The 23,720-nt window shown below is 48.7% G+C and overlaps 2 protein-coding genes across 2 annotated transcripts in view; both read right to left on the reverse strand.

Moving 5' to 3' along the window:
- Positions 1-4,824, reverse strand: part of LOC143819355 (putative E3 ubiquitin-protein ligase HERC3) — a 34,031-nt gene extending 29,207 nt beyond the window's left edge. The window contains exons 1-3 of the mRNA XM_077300913.1: positions 4,390-4,824; positions 1,634-1,766; positions 878-954 (exon numbers count right to left, since the gene is read on the reverse strand). Coding sequence (XP_077157028.1) covers positions 878-954; positions 1,634-1,766; positions 4,390-4,606 — 427 coding nt within the window. The 5' untranslated portion in view covers positions 4,607-4,824. The remainder of the gene's footprint in view (positions 1-877; positions 955-1,633; positions 1,767-4,389) is intronic.
- Positions 4,825-7,192: 2,368 nt separating this feature from the next.
- The window catches only part of LOC143819358 (putative E3 ubiquitin-protein ligase HERC6), a 31,478-nt gene continuing 14,950 nt past the window's right edge, over positions 7,193-23,720 (reverse strand). Inside the window, exons 12-23 of the mRNA XM_077300917.1 lie at positions 23,385-23,574; positions 21,957-22,108; positions 21,614-21,730; positions 20,086-20,184; positions 17,297-17,467; positions 15,224-15,370; positions 13,653-13,819; positions 12,205-12,271; positions 10,742-10,812; positions 8,917-9,100; positions 8,722-8,824; positions 7,193-7,616 (exon numbers count right to left, since the gene is read on the reverse strand). Of these exons, the coding sequence (XP_077157032.1) occupies positions 7,405-7,616; positions 8,722-8,824; positions 8,917-9,100; positions 10,742-10,812; positions 12,205-12,271; positions 13,653-13,819; positions 15,224-15,370; positions 17,297-17,467; positions 20,086-20,184; positions 21,614-21,730; positions 21,957-22,108; positions 23,385-23,574 (1,680 nt within the window). The 3' untranslated portion in view covers positions 7,193-7,404. The remainder of the gene's footprint in view (positions 7,617-8,721; positions 8,825-8,916; positions 9,101-10,741; positions 10,813-12,204; positions 12,272-13,652; positions 13,820-15,223; positions 15,371-17,296; positions 17,468-20,085; positions 20,185-21,613; positions 21,731-21,956; positions 22,109-23,384; positions 23,575-23,720) is intronic.

Raw genomic sequence — 23,720 nt, forward strand, 5'->3', positions numbered from 1 at the left:
TACAGTTCCTCCTGTTGTGGTGACCCCCAACCATAAAATTATGCGAGTGTTCTTTCACGGAAATTAAACCAAAACTGACCAATGGCGTGAACATCCATTGTTCATTATTGTATATAAATTATTTCCCCCCCAGGGTTTCTCAGTTCACCTCTGCCTCTTGTCCCACTATGTCGAGGAAGGCTTGGGAGCAACTATGACCCTTTTATCTCATAAATTTTGGCTCTAGGTATCTTTTTGTCCCAAAGACAGACCCTTCCCCCCCCCCCCGTGTGTGTGGGTTCAATACTGCCAAGTCACTTCTGACTTATTTATTTATTTATTTATTTATTTATTTATTTATTTATTTATTTATTTATTTATCATACTTATATACCGCCCTCCCCGGAGGCTCAGGGCGGTTTACATCATAACAGAGAACAATACATAAAACAGTCTGTAACATGTATAACTGATAACTAATGGAGACTCTACTAGTTCATGAGCACCCCGGTGGTCACAAGTTCCATCAAGTTCCTCCAAGATGTTCCAGTGAGGACCCTCTGACTTAGAGCAACCCCATCGGGTTTCCAAGGCAAGAGACATTAACAGTTGGTTTGCCATTGCCTTCCTCCATGTCCCAACCCTGGTATCCTTTGCTGATCTCCCATAGAAATGCTAAGCAGGGATGACCCTTCTTAGTTTCCAAGATGTGATTAAATTGGGCTAGCCTAGGCTATCCAGGGGAGGGCAATGACCAACTCCTAGGAGCTGTCAAAAGAAGCATCCAAATCTACTTTTCCCCCGCCTGTGTTCAGCACCCTGTGAAAAAGCAAGGAAACAGGATGCCACAGCTCTCAGACTTGTCGTACATGCTGGCTGTATGAAAAATGTCTTTTACCTTTTGACAGGGCCATGGAATGATGGTCGCCACAGGCAAGCTGAATAATCCACTTGCCTCTTAATTCTGTCAGATGTCTGTTAAAAGAGAAGGGCACAGGCAAAAGGGGTCAAGCAGTAACATTCCTTGTGGGAGATCTGAGCAAATCATTTAAGCATACAACGTTAAGAGCTTTAAAATGTGGGAAGGAAGAGTATAAGAACTATGATTATCTGAAATCAATAACTTATATCAACAATCAGAGTTATGTTTACATCATCCGATACTATCAAGGCCTACAAATAAGCAAAGAAGAAGAAGAAGAAGAAGAAGAGTTGGTTCTTATATGCCGCTTTTTCCCTACCCGAAGGAGGCTCAAAGCGCCTTATTAATTTTAATTACTTCTCTGTATGCATCATGTGGAGGGCATGATAAGAGAGAGCGCTGATATCACTGCTCGATCAGAGTTTTATCAGTGCCGTGGCGAGCCCAAGGTCACCCAGCTGGCTGCATGTGGGGGAGCGCAGAATCAAACCTGGCATGCCAGATTAGAAGTCCGCACTCCTAACCACTACACAAAACTGGCTCTGCAAGTTTTCTGCATAATGACATGCAGTTTAGCTACTTTGCTGTGGAAACATGGACGTTATTTCAGAATAAAATCAGAGTCCAGTTCAGACCAATACGACTACTCATTTGAATCTAGGTTATTTCAGAAATTTCGTAATTCTTCAGACAGCATCCAAACTGCAAACTGTGTAAAGCAATATGTCTCACCTTGGCTTTGATTTAACATTTTGAAGGGCAAGGCTGTGCTCAGAAAGTTCTCCTTTTGACGAGAGAATGAGCAGGTGAGATGTTTCACAGTCCACAGCCTCCACCTTGACATTCTTTTTCAGCTTAATGTGCCCTGCAAGATCAACCAAGACATAAGAACGGAAGAAGAGCATTGCTACTGATCAGACTACTGGTCCAACCCTCTATCTCACACAGTGGCCAACTAGTTCCTCTAGAGCAGGGGTAGTCAAACTGCGGCCCTCCAGATGCCCATGGACTACAATTCCCATGAGCCCCTGCTAGCGTATTTATAGATAAATAGATATGCTTGGAGGCCAGTCAGTTGCCTGCTCACCACTGTGAAGACACAGCACCAAACAGCTTATGGCTGTGCTTTCCTTTACCCTGACAGAAAGAAAAAGAGGTCAAAATAAGCTCTGCTACATTTTCTCTGTAAGGTAAACACAGCAAGGTCCATTCTAGGCTGCTTGGTGTGTTTGATTAAGAGTCTTGACTGTAATACTATCGTAAAAATTGACTCTGGTGCTGGGTTCCTGATTTAAACCCATATCCTTGCTGAATGTGAGAATAAATCTATGTGACAGCCTTTAGATTTCACAGAATCCCAGGCAGAGTAAGCGGGGGATTTTTGTTTTGGGACAATGTTGCTGTATCAGTTAAGATCAGTTTATTATCCACTTGGGCAATTCTTCTTTTCTTGATATAATCAGTCTCTTTGCGTAACTGTTAAACACATTTGCTGACTTATATTCACAGTTAACAAATGCAAAGAATGTTTCTTGTACAGCTAACAGGCTTTCCTCGTTTCTTCTCAATTGGTTAAATTGTGATAACAAGCATAGATTCAAGTCTTATAAGTTCTGGTTGAGATCATACTTCTTTTTCTTACAGTAACTTACTGAGACAACAGACTGAGATTCTGTTAACTGATAAAACATAACACAATTCTCCCTGTATGCACTGCTCCTCTCTCCAACAGGAAGAGTGCCCCTATGCAAGGATGCAAAAGCCCAACAGATAGTTCATAACCGGATATCTATACACAGGGAAGTTTCTCTAGAGCAGTCTCTCAAGCAGGATTTCATGAAACCCTGGGATTTCTTGGGGGCCCTGGAAAGGTTTCCCTAATGGGTGGAAGTTGATTGATTGATTGACAGATGATAGAAAGATGACCTGATAAATATTTAACAAATCTATATACATTTCTTAAACATTTATCAGGTGATATAACCATATATCGTCATGTCGACCATTCCCTTCCCGAAATGGTCGATGATGGGCCTGGAGGGGTTCGGAAGGGGTAGGCATGTACACAGCTAGGCTTTTCAAACTATATTTTGCACAATCACACCTCTTCTGGGGTTTCTTGAATGTTTCAGGGGTTTCTCAACAGTAGAGAAGTTGAGAAAGACTTCTTTAGAGAGGATGCAAAAAACACAACAGACAACCACCCTCAGAATGGAAACTGAAACTGATGTGGGCATAAGCCTTCAGCCAGCAGATGGCAAAACCAGGGTGAACAAAAAATGTTGACTGCCAGAAACGTAAGAAAAAGCTTCCTGATCAAGTGGGATGTTTTATCCGTGTATACCATGAGAAACCAATTAATTGAATCCGTGACACCAGCAAAGCACCCACTCGAACAAGGCCTCCTGGCTAAGGTGGGTTCTTGCTTTTATGCTAAAAATAAGCTTTTATCAAGTGGAAGATTTGGGGGGGGGGGAGCTACCAACTTTGGTGGAGGAATGCCAGTGCATGGGAGAGGAGACCCCTACTCTAATCAGAGGGCATTGTGAGACCATTGATGGAATGAGGGGTGACGGATTTTCTCTACCTTGTGCCCAGCTAATAGAAATTGGATAAGATTTTTGCTTCCAGAATTGTTTTCTAAACCAGCAGGCCTAGCTTGCAGGAGAGTAGATACTTGGCTGTCTTTTGGAATGCTGTTTTGGATAAGCTTGCAGGAGGAGGATCCCTATGGCCAATGCTGATGTTATGGTTATGTGGAATTGACCTAATGTCAAGGCTAAAGGAAGAAGTGCTATTGTTTATGCAAACCACTGGACGCTGGGACAGGGGAGGCATGGAAGCAGCTTTTCAGAACCTGTCAGCAACTTTCTGGGGGCTGGCTTGGTGGCTGCAGGGTGGTCGCATGGGATGACCAAGGGGGGTCATGGATGGGTGCATAAGCATCTTAGAGACCCACAAGAGTTTCAGGGTGCGCCTTTTTGAGACTCAAAGCTCCCTTGTAGCCTTCTTCAGGCCCGGAAGCTGTGGCTCAGAGCCAGAGCATCAGCTTGGCATGCATAAGATGCCATGTTCAGTCCTCAGCATCTCCATCTGAAAGGCCTGAAGGAGGCGGTGATGTCAAAGCCCTCAGCTTGAGATCCTGGACAGCCTCTGCCAAGCTAGCTTGGACACAGAAGCTGATGCCCAGAAGTTGAGGCTTGGCTGGCCTTAAAGGGGCCACTGTTGGCCATATCACTGATGGAAGGTATCTTCTCATGTTCAGTGAGGCTTAACCTTCGGGTGAGCCCGTATCTACTCGTGGTCAGTGAAGGAGACGTTGCAGCTGGAGCAGATCTCTCTGCCCCAGGGGTAGTCAAACTGCGGCCCTCCAGATGTCCATGGACTACAATTCCCATGACCCCCTGCCAGGGGCTCATGGGAATTGTAGTCCATGGACATCTGGAGAGCCGCAGTTTGACTACCCCTGCTCTTCCCCCTGTACTCACTGGGTTCCCTGCTCTGGCCGCCCGCCTTCTCAGCGCTGTGCCAAACGCCCACCGTCCCGTCGGTCTTCACCACCGCCAGGCAGCCTCGCTTGCAGCAGATCTGGCGGACGGCTCCCGGGTCCGCGGGGAAGAACGGCGCCTTGGGGAAGCAGAGCCACGAGCAGGCAGGCGAAGGCAAGCCCGGACAGCGCCCAGGGGCCCGCTGCTGCCGGGGCATCTTCTCGCCAGACGCCGGCAAAGTCCTCTCTGGCGGACGGGCGCCCGATCCAGCGCCAAGCCCCCGACCTCGCTCCTAGGGCGCCCAGTCCAGGCTCGTCCGCAAGAGGAGCGGTGGCTTTTCTGCACACGCCCGGCAACCTTCCGGAGCGCCTCCGCGTTCGAGTTCGCCTCTGCAGCCGCCTTCGGACGGGCGGAGGGAAAGAGTCTTTTGCAGGCTGTTCTTTCGAGAGGCGGCGCCTCCGAGGAAATGGAAAGTGCAACCGGCGGCCGGAGCCTGATCGCTGCTCTCGGCTGGAGGAAAGGATCGGCGAGGAGGACGAAACTGCCCCCCCCCGCCATGACTCCGCCTCTTTTTAGCAAGTGCCACGCCCCCTTAATCTGCACATGTAAATGAGGGTGTCATCGCCACCACGGACGAGGCTGATTGCGCTCCCCCTGAGGCCGGCTGCGCTAGTTGGGAAGGGTTGCCAACCTCCCGCTAAGGCGTGGAGACCCTCCGCAATCATGTACTATGTATGCGTTAGTGATGAGTTACCAGGTGTGCTCTTTTTTTTTGGAAGAAACTTATTGTGTTTGACGTTTGTACTCTTTGGGCCTTTTTGGGAAAAATGAAATCCTCTTTTAGGGTTGGGGGATTAGGAATGTTTTTTGTTAGTAAGAATTCTCACAGCTTCAATAGCAGGGGTCTTGTATAGTGGCTGAGAGCAGCAGCTTCTAGTCTGGTGAGCCTGGTTTGATTCCCTGCTCCTCCGCATGCAGCCAGCTGGGCGATCTAGGGCTTGTCAAAGCTCTGAAAGTGCTGTGTGGATCGAGCCATGGTCTCAGGGCTCTCTCAGCCTCCCCTACCTCACAGCTGTAGGGAGAGGAAGGGAAGGCATTTGTAAGCCACTTTGAGAATCCTTCAGGCAGTGACAAGTGGGGTATAAAAGAAGATGAGTTGATTCTTATATGCCACTTTTCTCTACCCGAAGGAGTCTCAAAGTGGCTTACAATCGCCTTCCCTTTCCTCTCCCCACAACAGGCACCCTGTGAGGGAGGTGAGGCTGAGAGAGCCCTGATATTACTGCTCGGTCAGAACAGTTTTATCAGCGCCATGGCAAACCCAAGGTCACCCAGCTGGCTGCATTTGGGGGAGGGCAGAATAAAATGCGGCTCACCAAATTAGAAGTCCGTATTCCTAACCACACCGAACTGGCTCTCTTTGAATCTGGAGAGCCAAGTTTGATTCCCCATCCCAACATATGCAGCCAGCTAGTGACCTTGGGCCTAGTTACAGTCCTCTTAGTTTCAAGTGGGTAGCTGTGTTGGTTTGAAGCAGCACAACAAAATAGAGGAGACCAATAACACCTTTAAGACCAACAAAGGTTTTGTTAGGATTCATATTTTGTAGTCCTGTTAGATGTTCTCAGTGCAGTTCTGTCAGAGCTCTCAGCCCCACCTACCTCATGGGGTGCGTTATGGGGAGGGGAAGGGGAGATAATTGTAAGTCACTCTTGAGATTTTCCAAAATATGGTAGCCCTAATTTATTTTTCTTAATTATTCTTCTGGAGAAAATGGCTGCTTTGGAAGGTGAACTGTATGGCATTGTCCCCTATGGAGGACCCTTCCCTTCCCCTAAAGCCCACCCTTCCAAGTTGGGAAGGGTTGCCAACCTCCAGTTAAGGCATGGTGACCTCAAGTCTTCAGGAATATCCAAATCCTTCTTGACATTGAATGTATTTCTTCTATCAAGGCCTGTCCAGTCTCTATCCAGCATCTTTCATACCCCCCTACTACTTCTAGCGGGTGATTAAAAAAGCAGCATTCCACAGGCAAAACCGGTGTGCTCTGCTACTGAGCCATGGCCTAATCTGAATTTGACATCTGAAGTGTCAAAGCCCTGATTAATGTTTTGCCGTACGTCCTTCTGGATGTTTGATGCTGTACCATTTCCTGCCTGTGCCCTGCAATCCATTTAGGGTCGCTGACATGCTAAGTATGCTCCCATGAGCTATTCCACCCAGCGTTATCTAAGTGTGAAAAACCACAATCTCTGCCCTGTCATCCTGGGAAGAATCTGGGAGACCTTGGAGCCAGGGTGGCTGTTCCATAACATGGACCCTTCACACCCAAACCGTTTGGCACAGGGAGGGGCCAAGGGCTCTGGGTCGATCAGGGGGTGCTTGCATAGAATCCCCAGTCTTAACAAGGACCCTGTGATGATCTTAATCATCTTCTCTAAAAAAAAAAAATATTTTCCTAAATGAAGCCTGGTTATTGGGAGTGATTGGAGATTCTTGCATGAAGGATTTATGCTAAAGGCCTTTGAATTCACAGCGGCAACGACAGCTAAACAGAAATATCAGCAATAGAATCCCCCAAAGTCAGACTGACAACAATATATATTTCACACCTGAAAACTCTGGTGTTTCTGCGATTAGGCTGTAAAAACCATAAAAATGTCTTTTCTTTCTAGTTTTTACAAAGGTATGACAACATATGAGAAATTAGGAATGCAGTTGTACAGAACCTTGTTTAGGTGCTCGGAAACAGCCCAGTGAATGAAAAAAGGCTATATGGAAGTAAAAGGCCACTGAGAACCTGTTGGGTGCAAACTGAAATTGTTTAATTGCCAGTGTGTTTTGTAAAACAGGCTACAGGTAAGCAAAAAGCAAAGCTTCAGGAACAATGCAGGGAAACCCACGACAATCGACGGCTTTAAACCACATGAAGGCCCTGTAGATTTCCTTATATTTCCCAAGAATGCACAAAAGGCTAAGCTACCAAGTTCTCCTTCCAAGGCCCCGACGTATGTTTCACTGTTTGCCGAAGCCCCGATTGTGCTCAATGGCCTGGAGAAGTTTCTCCTTTAGTCTTCCTATTGTGGAGTACGGGGGCAAAAGGAGGAGGCTATAGCAGGTCTGAGCCTCGGGGATGTGATCTTCCGAAAGCGCCTTATGCGAGTGAATTGTTAGCTTCATGTAATCCATCCCCATTGCAGGGACTCGGTCAGTTCCTGAGACGAACACTGAACAAGAAACACACAGATTAGGGAACAATCATAACCTGTCAGGAAATATTGGTACAGTTCTATCATTCTCCAAGTCAGGGGTAGTCAAACTGTGGCCCTCCAGATGTCCATGGACTACAATTCCCATGAGCCCCCTGCCAGCTAAAGCTGGCAGGGGCTCATGGGAATTGTAGTCCATGGACATCTGGAGGGCCACAGTTTGACTACCCCTGCTCCAAGTGATGACTGGAGATCTACTATTGCAACTGGTCTCCAGGTGTCAGTTCACCTGGAGAAATCAGCATCTTTGGAATGCTCCACTTCCAATATCTTCAGGTAATTTCCAACCTGGAGCTGGCAGCCCTAAGCATATACTTCAATGGGGTCCACTGTGTGAGCTGGAACTCCAAGGTAGAAGCCCTGCTTGTTTCAGCCACAAAGATTCCCGAGTGAACCATCAATTCTCATTCCATCTACCTTGGAAGATCGTTGTGCAGGTAGAACAGAGCAACAGCTTGTCATCGACAATACTGCTTTGAACAAAAGCCTACCAAATTATGAGACAACATCATCCTGTTTGTAGTGAGCTACAGTCACCTCTAGCCTAACAGCCACCCTGTGAGGCAGGCTGTATAGATCAGTGGTTCTCAACCTTCCTAATGCCGCGACCCTTGAATCCAGTTCCTCTTGTTGTAGTGACCCTCAACCATAAAATTATGCAAGGGTTCTTTCACAGAAATTAAACCGAAACTGACCAATGGCGTGAAGATCCATTGTTCATGCTTATATATAAATTCCCCCGGGTTTCTCAGTTTAGTTCTGCCTCTTGTCCCACCATGCCGACCTCACTCTTTTCTGCTGCTCCAGACAGACGAACACTCTATCTACCCCGCAAGGCTGTTGTGTGGATGGTGCTCCCCCCCCCCGGCCAAGCTGCTTGCCCTGCTGCGACCCCTGTGAAAGGGTTGCTCGACTCCCAAAGCAGTCCCAACCCCCAGGTTGAGACCCACTGGTATAGATGGAAAGGATGGGGGAACCATGTATACCCTCCCAAAAAATACTCTTATGAGGAATGGCAAGATTCTTTTTTTAAAAAAAACCCTCAAACCCTACTAATACTTACACAGAAAGCCCTTTTTGTCAGCCAAAGTTAGTTCATGGAAAACCTGCCAGAACATCTTGACGGTAGGGTGTGTTGGACTATACATACCCCAGTATATTGTGTTCTTGAAAAGAAGGGAGGGAAACGTTAGATGTAAGAGAAAAGCTACAGATGCAGAAAAAGAGTGATCCTAGTCCAGCTGGTGGCTGCACCAACCTTCTCGTATACATCCCAGTCGTAATTCGCATGCCCAACCGCCATGTCCATCAGCTCCTGGGGCTCGAAGAAGTCAATGACACGCCTGTCCAGGACTTTATAAAAACCCCTCTTGAACTCCTCGAAAACTCCTTCCACGGATTTGTTGAAGATATAATCTACATACTTGCTGACGAAGTCCTTCCTTTGAAGAAAGAAACAGGGAAACTGCAAAAGGATTCGGAGAGAAGGTCTTGCTTCTTCAACGGAAGCTCAGAGCTCTGAAAACCAGTCAGTGCCTCCCTGAAAAGCCACAGAGCAAGTCTGCCAACTTGTCCACTGATCAGTTTTGTACTGACTGAAACAAACAACCATCACAATGGCATACACATTTATAGTTTGAGAGCCAGTTTGGTGTAGTGCAGGGGTAGTCAAACTGCGGCCCTCCAGATGTCCATGGACTACAATTCCCATGAGCCCCTGCCAGCGAATGGCTCATGGGAATTGTAGTCCATGGACATCTGGAGGGCCGCAGTTTGACTACCCCTGGTATAGTGGTTAGGAGTGCGGACTTCTAATCTGGCATACCGGGTTCGGTTCTGCAATCCCCACGGGCAGCCAGCTGGGTGGCCTTGGGCTCCCCACAGCCCTGATAGAGCTGTTCTGACAGAGCAGTGATATCTGGGCTCTCTCAGCCTCACCCACCTCACAGGGTGTCTGTTGTGGGGAGAAGAAAGGGAAGGCGACTGTAAGCCACTTTGAGACTCCTTTGGGGAGACAAAAGCAGCATATAAGAACCAACTCTTCTTCTTCTTCTTAAACTCAATCTGTTCCTAAAACCGCACTAAGCCCTAACATGGATAGCCCAATTTTGCAAGCTAAGCAGAATCAGCTCGGGCCAGTACTTGGATGGGAGACTGCAAGGAGTCCAGGGTTGCTACGCAGAGGCAGGCCATGGCGTCACCTCTGAACGTCTCTTATCTCAAAACCCTCATGGGGCCAAAACCCTCAAACCTCTCAGCTGTGACTTGGCAGTGCTTTCCCCCACCAAAACATCACGGGAACGGTTGTATCCTATCTCTGTTTCCACCAGGGAGCTTACAGGGAGGAAACTGCGCACAAGAATCACTACAATCCTGGGAAGTGGGCTAGAAAGCGCGGGAGTGACTTGAATCAGGGTCACCGAACATTAAACACAGAGCAAGAATTTCAGTTCAGGGCTGGTAATCAATCCATTGCAATAGACGCTTACACTTTCGCTTGGGGATAATGCCAGAGGGTGTCGCCGTGCCAGGTTGTTTGCATCAAAGAAAAGGAAGAGAGTTGTTTTTTTAAAAAAAAATCTTTTAGAAAGCTGCAATGGGGCAAACTTTGCAAAGGCTCTCTGGCCTCAGGAGTTGTGAAGCAGAGCAGGGAAAAGAAGAGAAGGTGTTGGGGGAGGAGGCTTAACTCAAAGGGCCAGGTGAAAAGCTGGGGATATAAAAACGGAGGAAGGCGGATATTGGAAGAGGCTGGTAGAAGAAAGCTGAAGCAGATGGGAGTTGCGTGGTGCTCCTCTGGTGTAATACAGTGCAACTCTGAGATGGGTGAGTGGGACCACACCTGGGAGGGAGAGGGTTTGGGATGATAGCTACAAGAATTGCATGAAGAATCAAAGCGGTGGTCTCAAGAACCTCCTAATGGACTCTGCGTACAATGTTCCTCTGGCCTCAGGGGATGCTAGGGGACTCCTATGTATCTTTAGACTAGGCTTCCTTCTGCTCAGTGGTTAATTAGAGAGCTACCAGGAGCTGATGGGAACAGGACAGCTGCCAAGCAAAAAAGTAAGGACAGTGTGGTTACATACTTGTTTGCCTTGTTCACAGCTACTGATCTACCATTAGGAATCAAATCTACATCTGTGTTGTCCCAGGATACCTGAAAAAACAATATAAAAATATAAACAGGTTGGATCTTGCTGGTTTTTCTATTGGACCAAGAGAGCAGCTTTTTGGACCTCTAAAGCAGTGGTCCCCAACCTTTTTATCACCGGGGACCGGTCAACACTTGACAATTTTACTGAGCCCCGGGGAGGGTAGTCTTTTGCCGAGGGACGTCGCCGCTGCCTGAGCCCCTACTCCGCTTGCTTTCCCACCAGCACCCCTGACTTCATGCCACCCACTGGGGGTCGCTGCCAGCAGCAGCTGTGCAGTGCCATGCCGAGGGGGAGCCCCAGCCATGGCGGCCACTGGAGAGCACCAAAGGTGAGCCGGCGGCAGAGTGGCAGGGCAGCCCCTGAGGCAGCAGCCGGAGAGGAGGATGAGGAGGAGCTGCAGCCTGGTACTGACTGATCCATGGCCCGGTTCCCGGACCAGGGGTTGAGGACCGCTACTCTAAAGAAGCCATCTGGGATTGTGGGATCTGGACAGACAAAAGGTATACAGGGCCCAGAGACTATAGTGGGGAGGGTCATTCCAGTTGAACAAGCAGAAAATACAGCAGAATCAAACCCCATGAAAACCAGGTCAACAACATCTCAAATCTGGGCCATCCAGTCCAACTCCCCAGGGTCTATGCACAGAACCCACGCTGAGAGCACCTCTGACAGATGGCTTTGCAGGTCCTACTTGAAGACCTTGCCTTTAGTGAAGGACAGCCCACCTTTCCCAGGGTAATTGACCAATGATGCTCAGCTACCATCCTCTGACTGACAACCAATAGCTCTACTCTTGCCCTCTGGATCGCCCGAGAACAACCATTAAGATACATATAGCAGGCTAAGGGACAGGAAAGCCAATGGGCCAAATGCATGTGAGTAGCTGATTGGCTGCTCTTCCCCCCAAATGACAAGCAACTCTGAAATGTCAGCAAAAGAGGTTGCATGGTGTCAGGCACACCAGTCTTTATCTCTTAGTTACATTTATAGTCTTGTCTTCCTCCTTGGAGGGACTCGAGGCGGATTACATAAAAGCTCATAAAATCCCTGATCTTTACAGCCGCCCACCTCCAGATGGCAGAAAAGTAAGGAGAGAAAGTCTTCCACCCCCTCCACAATGGATTCGATTGATGATGTAGCACAAACCTTGAGGGGGGGGCAGCTTTCTTAAACAACCCAGCCTCAACCGAAGACCTGGCAGATATAGGCCCTGTAGAACTTTGAGAGCTCCGTCAGGGCCCTCACCTCTCCTGGGAGCTCATTCCACCAGGTCGGGGCCAGGACCGAAAAGGCCCTGGTCCGGGTTGAGGCCAGGCGTACCTCTCTAGGGCCAGGGACCACGCAGATTAGTGCCCGCAGATACTCACATTGTAACAGATTTGGCAGATACTCACATTGTAACATAGCTGAAGTTCTGCTTCCATATCATCCCTTTCATAATCAAGGACTGCCTGCAAACTCCTCATTAACAAAAACAAAACAACAGGAAGAGAGTGTTTTCTAAGCAGTTACAAGCAATGGTTATTAAATGGTGTGGCTGGGTATTCCACCCCCATTTGTTGCCCTGGAGCTCTGGTCTTCACTGCTCAGAGGGACTGTTGGTAAGCTGGCTGCCAGATTTCATTCCAAAACATGGCAGACGGAAGCTGGGCTCTGGTAGCAACCATTGTGAACGGAAGGGCAGATGTTAACGTGGAGTTCCACAGGGGGGCGCTGCTCTCCCCTACACTTTTTAACAGCGTTATGTGCCCTCTGGCTCAGCTGGTGCAGAGTTTTAGGCTGGGCTGTCATCAACGACACCCAGCTCTGTTTCCTCATGTATGGCCGCCCAGACTCCCCCCTGGACCCATTCGCCAGATGTTTGGAAGCCGTAGCTGGGTGGCTCGAACAGAATCGCCTGAAACTCAACCCCACCAAGATGGAGGTCCTATGACAAGGGAGGAAGGGGGCGGGTCAGGAAGCACATTTACCCATCCTGGCTGGAATGCAACTTAACACCACACCCCTTGCCAGGAAATTGGGGATGGATCCTTGATGCCTCCCTTTCTATGGAGGTGCAGATTACAAGGGTATCCTGCCAGGCATTTTACCAACTACGTCAGGCGAGGCTCCTAGCACCCTACCTGTCCTCAGAGTGTCTGCCCATGGTGATCCATGTGACTGTCACCTCCAGAACTGACTTCTATAACTCGCTCTACACTGGCTTACCCTCGTCTCTGACCTGGAAATTGCAGCTGGTACAGGAGGCAGCCACTGGGCGCCTGACAGGACACCTTGGAGGGCCCACATCCAGCCTGTGCTGAGGCAGCTACACTGGTTGCCAGTTGCGGCCTGGACCAGGTTTAAAGTTCTGACCTTTAAGGCCCTTCGTGGGCCCACATATCTTGGGGACCGCCTGTCGCCTTATGCCCCCTGCAGAGGCTACGCTCTGTGGGTACTAACTTGCTGGTGGTACCTAGTCCATGACAGGTGCAGCTTGCCTTGACCAGGGCCAGGACTTTTTTGGTCCTGGCCCTGACCTGGTGGAATGAGCTCATGGAAGAGCTGAGCGTACTGCAAGAGCTTTCTGTGTTCCACAGGGCCTATAAGATGGAGCTCTTACGCTAGGTCTTCGGTTGAGGAAAGGGCCCAGGAGACCAGATGGTCCCCTCCAGGTTAGATCATAAATTGCAGTGGACTGCCAGCCCCCATAGATTGTCCTTTGAGGCACAGAGAGGGAGGGGGGAATAGGTTATTTGAAGCCCAGGTTTAAATTGCATAGCTCCAGCTCTTTAACATTCTGAAACGTATGGCTAGATAGGAGAGATGAACACTGACCAAGGAAAAAGTTTAATCCACTTACTTTCCCAAGACCGGGCTCAGTTCTTTCAGGTCATCGAGGGAGGGCTTCTTGCCCATCAGTTTTTTAAAGGCAGCCAGCGGGAAAGGCACGTAGACAATGACCCTGTTGAAGAGGCACATCCCATATAGGATCCCAAAGAGGTAATACTTTTTCACCTCTGCTGAAGGCTGCAGTTAAGAAAGAATATGAGACTGTGGTGCACCCCTCCTGCACCATCTGCTTCCTCAGACAGCCTTCTCCTGGTAGTAACCCTGCCTTGGATTGTCCATCAACATACAGTTAGGTCAAGAGATTCTCTGGGAGAGGCCTTCTCCTGGAATGGCCCGTCAGCGTGCAAGACGGTTTGATTCCAGTGGCCTCTGCATGCAGGGAGAACTGTTAGGGCAGTTCTGGCCTATGCTTTTCACACTGTGAATCATTTTTAATTGTGTGTTGTTCTCAACATGTTGCTGGAGGCTTCTGATGTTTTTGTGACCCTGGAGCTTTTGCCGGCCGAGTCCGAGGAGATCAAGTAACACCGTAAACCAAGTGTCTAGTAACTCTCTTGTAAAGGAGAGCCAGCTTGGCACAGTGGTTAAGAGTGGCAGCCTCTAACCTGGACAGCCGGGTTTGATTCCCCATTCCTCCTTAACATGCAGCCAGAGGGGTGACCTTGGGTTGGTCACAGTTCTCTTAGAGCTGTTCTCACAGCAGTTGTCTCAGAGCTCTCTCAGCCCCACCTACCTCACAGGGTGTCTGTTGTGGGGAAAGGAAGGGAAGGTGATCGTAAGGGGTTTTGAGACTCCTTCAGGAAGTGAAAAATGGGGTGTGAAAACCAACTCTTCTTCTGGTGTTTAAAGCCCAGTTTAAGCATGTCAGCTAGGGAGGCCATTGATGCTATGACAGCCTGGTCATTTCTTTGCACAAACTTCCCTTCAGGGGATCTAAGAAACATGAGTCTAATGCGCAAGTCACAGCACATTCAGCAGCATCCAGATCTTCAGGAACATTATGTTCAGAGAAATGGAAGTTCCAGATGTGAAGGAAGGCCTTTGCAAACAAATAAATAGGAAAAAAGATGTCTTGACTTCCGTATATGTCTCCAAATATTTGCCTCATATTTACAAGGACTGGGCTGGGAACAAAACTGGTTACCAGATTTGAACACTTCACCGTACCACAGAAAAACCCTATTTGGAGTGATCCCCCCCCCTCCAATAATCTCCCTGTCTGAAGAACTTAAATTAGGCCAGGGAGATCAAATGTGTAAATCTATAGACGGAGCAGACACAGTATATTCTAAAACTGACACCATCATGTCTAAAATTTAAATTAGGTTGACCCAAGTTCCTTTAGTTTATCATTTATATTTTTAAGCCAAATAGTAACACCACAACTTTCTAACTATCCATCCATCACACTGTGCCCCATCTTCATTCTAAGGCAACACAGGCAGCTCTCCCAGCTTTATATTATGCTCACAACAGCCCTGCGAGGGTGGATAGGCTGCGAAATCATGATAGGCAGGGAGAGCAAGTGCCATTCGCCATTCTTTCCTCATGAGTAGAAGGTTATCTGAAGCCAAAATTCACCCTAGTTGGAAACCACATCGGAGAATTCTTCTCGCAGTACGTAAACATCTCATAATCTGGCTGGATCATCTCCTCAAAGGCATACATAAAAAATTCGAGCACAATGCCTCCACCTTCATGTCGATCCACTTCTCCATCAAACTGAATCTGCCAAAAACAGCCACAAAACCCACATTTAAAAAAAATGGCTCGTATTGACCTGACAGAATGTGAGGCAAGGAAAGTAGCCACCCTTTTTCATTGAAATCCCCTCAGTCACTAGGGACATGTTTCTTCTCAAGAGCCCTGGATGGGGACAGTGAGTGGGATTAGGCCTTTTAATAGGCAGGAAAGGGCCTTTTACATGGAGTTTACATGGACTTTTACTTGGTCTCCAAATCCCTCACCATCTTTGTTGCCCTCCTCTGGACACGTTCCAGTTTGTCAACATCCCTCTTCAACGGGGATGCCCAAAACTGAACACAGTACTCCAAGTGAGGCCGAACCAGAGCAGGGTAAAGTGGTACCATCACCTCCCATGATCTGGACACGATACTCCGTTTGATACAGCCCAAAATCCCATTTGCCTTTTTAGCCTTTTTTAGCCATTTGCCTTTCACACTGCTGACTCATGTTCAATATATGGTCTACTAAGACTCCTAGATCCTTTTCACAGTCACTGTGTGGCTGAAGGTAAGGCTAGGGCAGCCATTTTGTAGCTGGCTTTACCTCCTGCAGCCACCATTTTGTTCCTGCATTCTTCTACACTAGGGGTGGCTAAACTGTGGCTCTCCAGATGCCCATGGACTGCAATTACCATGAGCCCCTGACAGTATGGCCAATCAACATGGACTCATGGTATCTGTAGTCCATGGACATCTGGAGAGCCACAATTTGGGCTTCTGACACACTACGGAGTATTTGGCTGCTCACCTCTTGGCGTACTTCCTGGGGAAGAGTGTATAAGTTTTTGAAAAGAAGTGTTTGGAAATGTCCAGGAAATTAACTTGTGTTATGTGCCATCAAGGAGCCTCTTGTGGCGCAGAGTGGTAAGGCAGCAGAAATGCAGTCTGAATCTCTGCCCATGAGGCTGGGCGTTCGATCCCAGTAGCCGGCTCAAGGTTGACTCAGCCTTCCATCCTTCCGAGGTCGGTAAATGAGTACCCAGCTTGCTGGGGGGTAAACGGTAATGACTGGGGAAGGCACTGGCAAACCACCCCGTATTGAGTCTGCCATGAAAACGCTAGAGGGCGTCACCCCAAGGGTCAGACATGACTCAGTGCTTGCACAGGGGATACCTTTACCTTTATGTGCCGTCAAGGCTTAAGGGCAACCCCATGAATTAATAACCAAAACGTCCTATCATGGGCAGCCTGCCTCAGGTCCTGCAAACTGAAGGCTGTGGCTTTCTCTATTAAGCCATTCTAGTGTGCCATTTTGAAGCAAGGGAATTCAGAGCACAAGAACTGACCAGTCGTTCAAGTTGTCAAGTTCTAGCTACTGCGGGCTGATCGTCCTCCTCTTCAGAGAGGAGACAGGCTACAATGACTTCCTGTGATATGGTCCACTGCAGGGGTAGTCAACCTGTGGTCCTCCAGATGTCCATGGACTACAATTCCCATGAGCCCCTGCCAGCTAATGCTGGCAGGGGCTCCTGGGAATTGTAGTCCATGGACATCTGGAGGACCACAGGTTGACTACCCCTGGTCCACTGCATTTTCTCCAGGTTGCCCTGGAGCCCTGTCCAATCTACCATTGAGTCTGGAGTAGGGGTGAGTGTTTCAGTGCGGTTTGGCCACCGAAGCCTGAGGCAGCCAGTGCTGCGGTGTGGAGGGGCAGGATGGCATTGGCACGCCAGCTGGCAGCCGTACGCAGGGGCAGAGCTCTGTGCCTGCATGTGGGCACCAGCTGGCATGCCGCCGCCACAGCTGCCCCTCTGCGGCGCTGGCTGCCTCGGGCTTCCGGGATCACCGAGGTGGCCGAACTGCACCGAAGCGCTCGCCCCTAATCTTGAGTCACATTTTGCCCACTCTAGATCCAGCTGTTGGCAGCATTTCCAAGAGTTGACCGGCAACACCGCCTAACGCAACTCACCAACAACTGCATTTTCAGGGAGGCATCGTCCACCTGGCTCAGTTTTTGGAAAGTATCTTCTAGAAGGTGATGGCGACGCACCCGCAAGAGAAAGAAAGGCAGTTTGGGATATTCATCAACTCTCTTCAGTCTGTTGCAGGCCAACATTTGCTGGGCTTCTCCCTTTATGCACTGGAGGGGGAAAGGAGTTATTGCACTCATGTTTTAGTCACTTAGACCAGTGGTCCCCAACCTTTTCATCACTGGGGACTGGTCAATGCTTGACAATTTCACTGAGGCCCGGGGGGGGGTAGTCTTTTGCCAAGGGACATCGCCACCACCTGAGCCCCTGCTCCACTTGCTTTCCCGCCGGCTCCCCCGACTTCCCGCCACCCACTGGGGGTTGCTGCCAGCAGCAGCTGTGCAGTGCCACGCCGAGGGGGACACCTAGCCATGGAGGCCACCGGAGAGCACCAAGCCCGTGGGAGAGCTGGCGGCAGAGTGGCAGGGCAGCCCCCAAGGCAGCAGCTGGGGAGGAAGACAAGGAGGAGCCGCGGCCCGGTACCAACTGAACCATGGACCGGCACTGGTCCCCGGACTGGGGGTTGGGGACCACTGACTTAGACACTATCAAGCATGGAGTGGTGGTAGAGGGTTGCTTGACTCCACAACTGTCTTGAGCATTGCATCAGGAAAGACCCCATCCACCCCCAATGGGGCCCTGCTCAGGAAGGGTGCAGGCATACAGTACGCACCTACCTCCTTGGACACGGGCTGCTCTAGAGCAGGGATAGCCAACCTGTGGTCCTCCAGATGTTCATGGACTACAATTCCCATGAGCCCCAGCCAGCAGATGTTGGCAGGGGCTCATGGGAATTGTAGTCCATGGACATCTGGAGGACCACAGGTTGACTACCCCTGCTCTAGAGTATAACTGTGGAGGGGGGTCTCTTAGTCCCCACCCGTTCAGCACAGCACCTATCATCTATGCCAGGAGTGACCAAACTGCGTCACTCCAGATGTCTATAGACTACAATTACCATGAGACCTTGATGGCAGGGCCTCATGGTAACTGTACGTCCATGGGTGTCTGGAGAGCCAGCTGGGCCACCCCTAATCTATGCCCATGTACCATCACCTGCTTCTGAGCCATCCTGTTCTGGACATTGCCTGATGCAACCTGTTGGGCAAGGAGCTACAGGCAGGCGAATCGAGGGAACATTTCTGCACCAGATTCTCTTGCAGCTTAAAAACGGACCCCTCCTCTCCTTTCCCTAACTCTGTAGTTATACTATGTTAGGGTAATTGTCAGAAGGTAGCTGTGCTGGTCTGCAGTAGAACAGCTAGATTTGAGTCCTTGTATCACCTGAGAGATCAAGATTTTTCTTCTGAAACTCAAAGCTCCCTTTCATCAGATACTATTACTACATATCTGATGAAGGGAGCTCTGATTCTCAAAAGCTTATACCCCAGAAATCTTGTTAGTCTCTATGATTCTATTGGGCTTTAATATTATTACTGGATAAGGCCCTTTCTCCCATCCTTCTTTGCTGTCTTGGCTTCCCTTCCTTAACACACAGGCCTTGGCTTGCCCAGAGGCACGAGCCCTTGGAAAAGGGCCCATTTCCTTTGCCTGAGGGTCATGAACTGGAAAGAACATGCTCTAGACCTGCTCAGTCCTACCCCTTTTGCCTGGTTTACTTCTATTGCATCTTCCCTTTTTGTACTGAAAGCCACTTTGAGCCCCCATTGGGGAGACAAGTGGGATGTAAATAACTGAGTGTAATTCATTTTTCCTGCTGGAAAACTGCCCTGTAAAAATTCCCCTGTAATCAGCAAGGGCTCAAGTCCTCCCAAAACCTCATCTGAAGCACACACCGACCACATTCCAGGTGATGTGATCTCTGGCAAACACATGTGCCACTAGTTTTGATCACTGCAACGCATGGTGCAAAGTTTTTCAAACCTTTTCCCCAAAGGCCAAGGGGCTCCATGTCCCATAAGTTATTGCCAAACGCAACAATGGAAGACACCAGAATTATCATTCCTCAGGATTAGAACATCCTCAATACCATGAGCTAGAACAATTGCGTGAAAACGTGATGGGAGTTCTGAGATGGCAGGCTAATAGCTCCACAAGATAAATGCACAGGGCAACCTTTCTAAATGAATGAATATGTGAAGTTAAAAGGGAGATCGCTCTATGATGACTGCAGTGCTTAGTCCAAATTTAAGGTGATGGCTGGGGGGGGGGGAAGGTTAGCTTCATATAACAGTAGGGAGGAAAGAACAATAGTAGTTAATTCCTCACTCTTCAGCCCATGTCTTCTGAACTGGCGTGGAGGGAGTGAGGCTGGGAGAATGATCAAGGTCAACTTGGGGCTCTTGAAAGTTGACCAAAAGACCAACTCTTTTGGTCAACTTGGGGCTCTTGAAGAGCTCTCCAGCAGCCCTGCTTCCCGGTGCTATGCTGAAAGGCCACTGGGAGAGGAAAAGAGCAGACATTAGTAAGGGTCTCTTTAGTGGCAGCCCCAAAATTATGGAACAAATTCCTCAAAGAGGCTCCTCCCTGTCAATCTCCAGAAAACAGTTTTATTTAGGACTGCTTTTGATTTAATTTAGGATTTTTTTTTAAATTGGGAATCATCATTGGGAGTTTTCAAACCGGTGCCTTTTTGTGGATTTTTAAATAATATCTTTTATTTTCAGATAACATTTTAAAAACAGTGTAAACTGCCTAGAGTACACAAGGGTGAAAGGAGGCTGACTTACGTATATGCGCAAGATAGAAAAAGAGGGGAACCACTGACCTCTTGCAGGCTGGTAGAGTCCAAGTAGAATAGTTGCATCTTGGATGCCAGATTCAAAACAAAGGGATAGCGGCAGAAATTGACGAGATATGAAAAAGGCTGGAAGGAAAGAACGGCCCAGAGGTAAGACAGATATTCTTCCCTCTCCAGGGCCTAGTCTGCACACAATAGATAATGCACTTTCAATGCACTTTAGAAGTAGATTTTCCTGTTCCACTCAGGAAAATCCAGCTGCCAAAGCACATTGAAAGTGCATTATCCTTTGTGTGCAGACCAGGCCCAGGTCTCTGCCCCCATTAACCTCTACTCAGCATCAACATGTTTCTTCTTTCTTTTCTGAAGATAAGCAAGCCACTTAACCGTAGACCGGTAGAGTTGATCCCAAAGACCCAATAGGGCTGCCCTTTGACAAAACAAGTGCCCAAATGAGTTGTCCACTAGTAGAAACAGCATGCTGAGAGGCCATCCCTCCCCTTGCATGGTGGTGGTGTCGTAGAGAACGTCTTCAGAGGCCAATGCAACTCGAGATTAAGTGGTTGGATCTTGAAAAGAAGTAGCACGTTGATCCCCAGTGGGACAACCATGAGCACCACGGTGCCTGCTGATGTGGCGAGACGCCACATTTGGCTATTCCCCACCTTGTCGGAGTTGGAGGTATCTTCTCAGGGTCCAAGAGGCATCACCTTTGGGCCTCAAGGCAGCACTGAGAAGCAACACTCATTGAGAAGCATCATAGAGCAGGGGTAGTCAACCTGTGGCCCTCCAGATGTTCATGGACTACAATTCCCATGAGCCCCTGCCAGCGTTTGCTGGCAGGGGCTCATAGGAATTGTAGGCCATGAACATCTGGAGGGCCACAGGTTGACTACCCCTGTCATAGAGGACATTTGGCCAGGGTGGAATCTGTGACAATGTATCTCACCAAGGTCCTTATCTTCCCCAGGCGCCATCCCCAAAATGTTTTCTACCCTGGATCTTGACAATCCTACCCTCCTATCCCCATCAGTGGCCAAAGGGAACCTAGTAAGCTAGGGGTATCCCAAATCTGATTCTTTATGGACCAGGCTATTTCTCTATTGACTCTATTACTGACCAACCACAGATCTTTAAGGCCTCTTACAGAGATCTTGTCTAATCATTTTTCAAGTCATAGAATCATAGAGTTGGAAGGTACCTCCTGGGTCATCTAGTCCAACCCCCTGCACTATGCCGGACACTCACAACCCTATTGCTCGTCCACTGTAACCTGCCATCCCCTTGAGCCTTCACAGAATCTGCCTCTCCGTCAGATGGCTATCCAGCCTCTGTTTAAACATTTCCAAAGATGGAGAACCCACCACCTCCTGAGGAAGCCTGTTCCACTGAGGAACCACTCTAACTGTCAGGTACTTCTTCCGGATGTTGAGTCGGAATTTCTTTTGAATTAATTTCATCCCATTGGTTCTGGTCTGTCCCTCCGGACCAGAAGTCACTTAACTAGCATATGTTTACACAACTTGCAATAACTGAACAGACCACAAATACTCACGAGGTTTTCAATCCAGCTGTGCCATCTGGCTAAATCATCAAAAAGGTTAATTTTCTGCGTGATGTCATCAATATAGAAGCTCGTCATCGGGAGTTTCCAGCCGGCCTTCTTGTTTACCTTGAATGACAAATGCCGAGCTATACAAATTCACTGTGCCCTATCCCCACTTCCCCAGAACAGACGGCAGGCACCAGAAGGAATGGCAGATATCGTGGTGCCCAGCCTCTCTCTTTTCCACCTTCTGCCATATCTTTATACAGTTGTGTTCACAGAAACCTTTAGAGCGATGAACAATGCCCATCAAGTCTCCCAGCCCTTCAAAAAGGTTACTAAGATGGCCTGCCTTGTATAGTTTTTGAAGCACTTCCAAGGCCGGAACTACTTCCAGGAAGAGGGCGTGAGTGTAGTAATACGGCAGCAGAGACACCACGGCCTTCTTAAACATCTGAACCGTTATGTCAAAAAAAGGCACTGGCAAAGACAGCCAACATTTTTCTGGAAGAAAAAAGAAGAGGGGCAGGAAGCGGATATGCAACTCTACCCTTCAACAAAGGTTAAAAGCAGGGGTAGTCAAACTGCGGCCCTCCAGATGTCCATGGACTACAATTCACAGGAGCCCCTGCCAGCATTCGCTGGCAGGGGCTCCTGGGAATTGTAGTCCATGGACATCTGGAGGGCCGCAGTTTGACTACCCCTGGTTAAAAGGATGACGCTCTCCTTACCATACAACTCACTGTACAACTAGGAATGTCACGGAACAGATGTAGCATCTACACATTTTATATCCAGTCCTTCCTCCAAGCAGCCTGGAGCACAGTATATATTTCTCCATCCATTTTATCCCCACAACAACCTTACAAGACAGAACAGGGAGCCAGACTCTGGTCTATTCCACACATGTCGGATAATGCGCTTTTAATGCATTGAGAAGTAGGGCTTCCTGTTTCCACACAGGGAAATCCAGCTGGAAGGCACCTTGAAAGTGCCTTATCCAGTATGTGCAGAATAGAGCAGATTCAACCAAGATGGCAAGAATGAGGATTGGAACCCGGGTCTCCTCAGTCCAAGCTTACTCTGACTTGGACATTCCCAACCTTTTGGGGCCTGTGAGCCTCTGAGAAAACATCACAGGGGAATTCCTGGAGATTTGGGGGCAGTATTCAGGGAGGGAGCTCTGTTGGGTTGTGATGCCCTACAGCTGGGTCCCCGAAGTCACAATTCCCCCCTGCAGGAACTGCCTTGAGAAGAACAGGGATAGGGCATAGAACCATAGAATTAGAAGGAGCCATTACAGAACCATAGAATTAGAAGGGGCCATCTAGGCCATCTAGTCCACCCCCCTGCTCGGTGCAGGATCAGCCTAAAACATCCAGGATAAGTTGAATGCAATAATTAAATCTCCCAAGAAGAATACTGCAGAAGTAGATTCAATTCAATTCAAGTAGATTCAGTTCACATTCAGGCTGCAGTCGAAAGGAGACAGAGGGGCCTAATCCAGAGAGTATTTCCCCCCATCACAAGTGGCCAGCTAAATATGGCTCCTATGTATGGAAGTAAATGGGCATGGTTTGTACAGGGGAGATCTGCAGAAACATGCAAGTCCATGCAGAGAGTGCAGGACAACAAAGGGCATACAGTAAGAGGAGGGGTCAGATCCACACAGTCACCCCCTTCAAGGAGAGAACACAAACTTTCAGTGGTGTCATGCCCCCGTCCCCATTGTCCAGGCCTGCTCGGTCACTCCCTCCAACAGGGCCCCCCAAAAACTCACCTAGAAGGTCTGAAGCACGCCTGCTCATGCCGCCAAAGGCTTTTGCCAAGGGCAGAGCCAAGGACTGCAGGTTCTGTGCTTCAAGGGCAGCAGAGCACTCGGTCAGCAGAAGGAAGCAAGAAAAGGCCTCTTGGTGAGGGGAAGTCACCGGAAGGGAGGGGATCAGGTGGTTCAGCAGAGAGAAGGAGACCTGCAGCCATTTTGAAAACAGCAATTCTCAGGGGAGTGAAGACTGTATTCCAGCAAAGACATGGTCTGTTCATGGGAATATGCCCCTTTGGATCCACAACTAAAGCAGTCGGTATAGGTGGAACTTAAATGTTGAGTTCAAAAAAC

The sequence above is a fragment of the Paroedura picta genome, chromosome 10, assembly GCF_049243985.1.
Source record: "Paroedura picta isolate Pp20150507F chromosome 10, Ppicta_v3.0, whole genome shotgun sequence".
Classification (NCBI taxonomy): domain Eukaryota; kingdom Metazoa; phylum Chordata; class Lepidosauria; order Squamata; family Gekkonidae; genus Paroedura; species Paroedura picta.